Source organism: Cariama cristata, unplaced genomic scaffold (genome assembly GCF_000690535.1).
Source record: "Cariama cristata isolate BGI_N322 unplaced genomic scaffold, ASM69053v1 scaffold10218, whole genome shotgun sequence".
Taxonomy (NCBI): Eukaryota; Metazoa; Chordata; class Aves; order Cariamiformes; family Cariamidae; genus Cariama; species Cariama cristata.
In genome coordinates, this window is record NW_009632846.1 from 17,465 (window position 1) to 22,538 (window position 5,074).

At 56.9% G+C, this 5,074-nt stretch overlaps 1 protein-coding gene across 1 annotated transcript in view; it reads right to left on the bottom strand.

Annotated features, from left to right (window-relative positions):
• Positions 1–5,074, bottom strand: part of LOC104166561 (plasma membrane calcium-transporting ATPase 1-like) — a gene marked incomplete at its 5' end in the record, with an annotated part of 22,023 nt that overhangs the window by 11,118 nt on the left and 5,831 nt on the right. Inside the window, 8 exons of the mRNA XM_009706531.1 lie at positions 952–1,058; positions 1,201–1,288; positions 1,569–1,748; positions 2,941–3,175; positions 3,474–3,715; positions 3,834–4,076; positions 4,168–4,393; positions 4,466–4,616. Of these exons, the coding sequence (XP_009704833.1) occupies positions 952–1,058; positions 1,201–1,288; positions 1,569–1,748; positions 2,941–3,175; positions 3,474–3,715; positions 3,834–4,076; positions 4,168–4,393; positions 4,466–4,616 (1,472 nt within the window). The remainder of the gene's footprint in view (positions 1–951; positions 1,059–1,200; positions 1,289–1,568; positions 1,749–2,940; positions 3,176–3,473; positions 3,716–3,833; positions 4,077–4,167; positions 4,394–4,465; positions 4,617–5,074) is intronic.

A 5,074-nucleotide genomic window follows, 5' to 3' on the forward strand; every position in this document is an offset into this window, starting at 1 on the left:
TGCCCAGGCTGTTGCAAGGCATGAGCTTCGGAGGCAAGTGGACAGAGCTACCCCCTGTGCTGTTTGTGCCCTGCTCTCTGGAGACCCAAGGGCAGCGCAGCCCCCGTACCCAGCTCCCAGCAAAGCCCAGGGCCTGGCCAGGGTCCAATCCTGCACACGGGGGATGTTGTACGCTGTACGTTCCCCAAGAGAAGACAGACTACCTTCTGCTGTTCCTCCTAAAGGCTCCAGAATTGCACTTGGATTTTTAACACCTTCTGAAAAACACCTGCTCCCCTGAAATTTCTCATTTGCTCAAAGCTCCCTCATGGGCTCGTAAGACTCCACCCAGCAGCTGGCTCCTGCTCACATCCCTAAACTTAAACAATTTCACAGGAAACCTCTTAAAACCAACAGGTTTATTTTCTTGCTTCTTTTAGACGGGATAAAGCAAAGCAGCAAACCAGGAGATCAGAGTTCTTCACCGTAAATAAACTTCCCAAGTCCGTGCCAGCGCCGTGCTCAGAGCCTGGGCTGCCTGTTACAAACCTGGGTGAAAAACTGCAGGGATAAACCCACTCACGCCGAGTTACTGGGCTCCCATGGCTCTCCTGGACCCCACAGCTCAGAACCTGGGGCCAGGGATGTCCCTGCTCTGGGTGCTCTGCAAGCGCTGTCACCTTCAGCTGGAGATGGTCCCTCCAGGTGGGACAGAGGAGCCCAGCCCTATGCCAGGATCTCAGGGGATTGCTTCCCATCAATCTTTTGCTAACAGTCCTATAAAGTTAATGAGAATTAAATCAAATCTCCGGATAAAGTTTCTTATTTCTTTTTAAGCCAGCCTGTAGATTTGAAAAAGAGTTTCACCAGTCCAGAAATAATTTAAGTGTTGAGAATAACCAAGCGTGCCGTTAGTTTCTCAGCCCAGAGGGCGAAGGCCGCCCCCGGGGAAAACCCACCGCCCATCCATACCATGGCAAACCCAACATCGGCTTTCTTCAAGGCTGGGCCATCGTTGGTCCCGTCCCCTGTCACGGCCACCACCTGCCTCTGGTCACCAACGGTGCTGTCGATAATTCCTGAAACAGACACAAGCAGTTCAGAGAAAATAAGCCCCAAGGGCAGGCTCCCAGCATGGATTACACTGCAAAAGCACCCAGGCAGAGCAGGATGAGATACTTTGGTGAGAGGCAGCAGCTGGGGGAGTTGGCAGGCACTCACCTTTCACAAGTGTGTGCTTATCTGTCGGGGAGGAGCGGGCCAGCACACGCAGCTTGGGCCAGATCTTATCCAGCTGCTCCTGTTCTACCTGCAGGACAAGGCACATGTGAGAAAGGGAAGGGACACCCCAGAAACCTTCTGCCCCACTGGAGAGCAAACCCCAACTGGGACAGGAGAGCCCCTTCATCTCCAAGAACCCGGACACCGCTGCAGCAGCACATGCTGAGGATCCTGGCAAGTGGAGGGACCAGCTGTGTTTATCCAAGGAGAGGAGAAAAACCCAGTGGGATTCAGCACCTTATGCTGCGGGGCTGTCGGAGAGGCCACCCACACCCACCGCAGAGCAGGACCCGGGGCTGCTTTCCCACCTCTCCCTTCTCGTTGCGGATGAGCCGGTTGAACTCCTTCCCCTCCAGGCACAAGAAGTCCTCCCCTGGCAGAAGGATGCCACACTTGGTGGCAATGGCGCGGGCGGTATTGATGTTGTCCCCTGTCACCATCCTGACTGTGATCCCTGCACGCTGGCACTTCAGGATGGCATCGGGCACCTGGGGGACAAGGACAGAGTCGAGGGGGGGGCTGTCAGACAGGCAGGGCAGAGCACTCTGGTTCAGTGCTGGGTATCCCGGGAGCCTGGTGGCTCCTCTCCCATCCTCCCTGCAAGGATCTAGAAAGGGCCATAGCAGGGTCAGGAACCAGCAGCCCACCTGCATCCATGTGCGGCTCAGCTTGGTGCTCACGCTGGAGTGAGATGCTGAAACGAAAACCACCCCCCCTAGAACCAGACCAGCCGTTTATCCATGGGGTGCAGGGAGAAGCCATCAAGGACCAGACCAGATACCTGCCCCTGCTCCTGCACCGCAGTCTCCTGCCCTTACCATGGCTCCAGACTCACGTGCGTGTCTGGAGCAGCTCCTCCAGCACAGACAGCACGAGATCTTCCAGTCCCTGCCCCAAGGGGAAGGCAACCTCACTGCCTCCTCCCCATCACGCCGCGGCGCTGGGAGCAAAGGCACAGCCAGGCAATCCATCAAAACAGGGGCGTTTCATCTGCCCCCCCACCCCACCGCTCTGGCAGCACGTTGCTGCACTAATGGGTTTATCTATTACAGAGCGGTGGGGGAAGAGGATATTAGTGAGAAATTAGCAAATTGAATCAAGGGCCTCCAGAGCCGGTGCAGACAGGGCATCTGTAATGCAATTCCCAGACCCAGATACCTGAACATCTAATCAGGAAAGATGCAAGCAAGGCAGGAGCACAGGGGCAAGCTCCAAAATGTAATCAAGAGGCAGGTATCGGAGGGCTTATTGCATTAGCCCGGCTGCCTGCCCGTCACCCCCGCCGCGAAGGCAGAGGGGGGCAGCAAGCTGCGAGGCAGGAACCAGCTAGATCAGCCCTGTTCCTCTCCCAGACCCCTCTGTCACCCTTACGTGGTGTCTCCATGCACCTTTCAACTGCACGTGGAACCAGCCTGGCTTGTGCACAGATCCTTGGTAGCAGTTGGGGCGAAAGTTTGGGTAGAAACACCCTGCCTCCAGGTCATTTCGTCCAGGTATGGGAGAGAAATGCCTGCATCAGGGAGCTGGGGCGGGAGCGTGGAGCATTTCAGGGATGGATGCAGAGGAGCTGCTTGTGCTTTCAATAAGGGGCTCATGGACTTGAGCAGCAGGGAAAGGAGCTCCTGGCCCAGGAACGGGGCTAGGGTGAAAGACAGCCAGGGCAGAGCTGGGATTCGGTACCTCTGGCCGCACAGGGTCCTCTATCCCAACCACAGCGATGCAGGTCAGGTCAGACAGGATCTCGTTCTCGCTGTCCCAGTCCGGCTCAGCATCAGCGGGGAAGTCACGGAAAGCTAGGCAGATAGTCCTCAGCCCATGGCAGGCCATGGGCTCTATCACCTTCTTCACCATCTCATCCCGGTCCTTCACCTTGAACACCCGGGGGTCACCATTCTTGTCCAGGATCTTGGTGCACCTAACGGAGGACCAGGATGGAGGGTGAGGTAGACCGGTGGTGGCATGCGGTGCCAGCTCAGCGATCTGCTCTTCCTGTCACCCAGGTTCCCCATCTGCAAAACGGGGCATCCCCCTTACCCACAGCTCCCTACAGCTTTACCAAAGCCACCCTAAAAGAGTTAAACACTTTGCACGGTATCACCTCCCGGGCTAGGCACCCTTCACCCCTCAGGCCCCCAAAACAGCTCCATGGTGTATCAAGAGCCTAAAGCCCATGGGATGGGGAGAGGACCAGCGTAGCGAGGGAGGACAATTACTTGCGGAGGATGATCTCGGAGGCTCCCTTGCTGTACATGCGGAAGCTGCCGTTGCCGTTCTTCAGCACCGTGCTCATGGACTTGCGCACCGAGTTGAAGGTGTAGACCTTGTAGAGCTTCTCTTCTGGCACCTCATTCCGCACAGCCTGGTAATCCTGCTTCAGGTCCAGCACAAAACCCAGCAGGGCACACTCAGTCTTGTTCCCCACTTGTCGGGGTAGCCCCCCTTCTTTCTCGGGTGGCTGGAGAGGAAAAAGGAGAGGAAAAGCAATGCCAAACTTGGGTATGGCAGATGGGAGCTGCAGGGATGGCCAGCGGTGGGAAGGCCAGAGGAGACGAGGTTGTGGTTCTCCAACTCACCAGGATCTTGGATGTGTAGGCTGAGTTGATGGCAACACCATTGACTATGAGGTCCAGGATCTTGGGCAGGATGGCTTCGGGGTCAGGGATCTGGCGGTAGTGAGTGTCCCCCACATAGGCCTGCACCACGGTCATGCGGTTCATGGTGAGCGTGCCCGTCTTGTCCGAGCAGATAGCGGTGGCATTGCCCATGGTCTCACAGGCATCCAAGTGTCTCACGAGGTTGTTGTCCTTCATCATTTTCTGCAACAGGCACCACGACCAGGAAGGTCAGAGCCAAAAGCCTGAATTTCTTCATCATGCCCCCAGTGACCCCACTGCATCGTAGTCTCACCTTCACGGAGTAGGCCAGGGAGATGGTGACCGCCAGCGGCAGCCCTTCAGGCACAGCCACCACCAACACGGTGACACCGATGATGAAGAACTTGACAAAGTACTGGATGTAAATGGGGGTGCACTCCGCCAGCCAGGGCCGCCTCTGCACCCCAAACGTGTCGATCACGAAGTACAGCACCAAGATGATGACCGTGATGGCTGACATGATCAGCCCTGGGGAAAGACGAGGCAGAGCAGCAGGTGAGGGGACGCAGGGGAAGGGGACAGCCCCTTCTCCCTGTGCCACCACCACTCACATCTGGACTGCCAGGCGTGTGAGCTTCCCTTGCAGCACAGACTTCTCCTTCTTGGGCACCTTCACCTTCTTCTTCTCCTTCTCCTCATTTTCCACCCCTTCCTGGCTCTTCAGGGGCTGGATCTCTAAGGCCACACCATCCTGAGTTTTAGCTACAGCCCAGGGCAAAATAAGACACCACGTGTGAATAGGAGAGAGACCGCGAAAACCTGTAGGACACCACTGAGAAAGGGTGGTGGGAGAGAGAGAGAGAAAACCCAGAACAAGAACAATTCCCGATGACACACGCATCCGAGCACATGGAAACCTCGTGTCCCAGGGCCCTGCCACCTCTCTACAGGGCAGTTTTCTGCCATCTACCCCAGCCCCACAGATAAAGGATCCTCAGAGCTGACACTGGCACCGGTCACACCTCTAAGGCAGCGCTGCAAGAAACCCTCTGGCTGGGCTTTGGGGTGGAGGCAGGTCTCTTCCAGCCTCCCCTGTAAGCTGCTTTACACGCTGCAGCAGATGGGGAGCATTTTGGGCTGAGCCCAGAGAGGCTCCGGTCCCCTAACGAGCATCCCCGCTCCCTCCCGGTACCACCTCTGCAATGCCCTGTAGGCGGCTC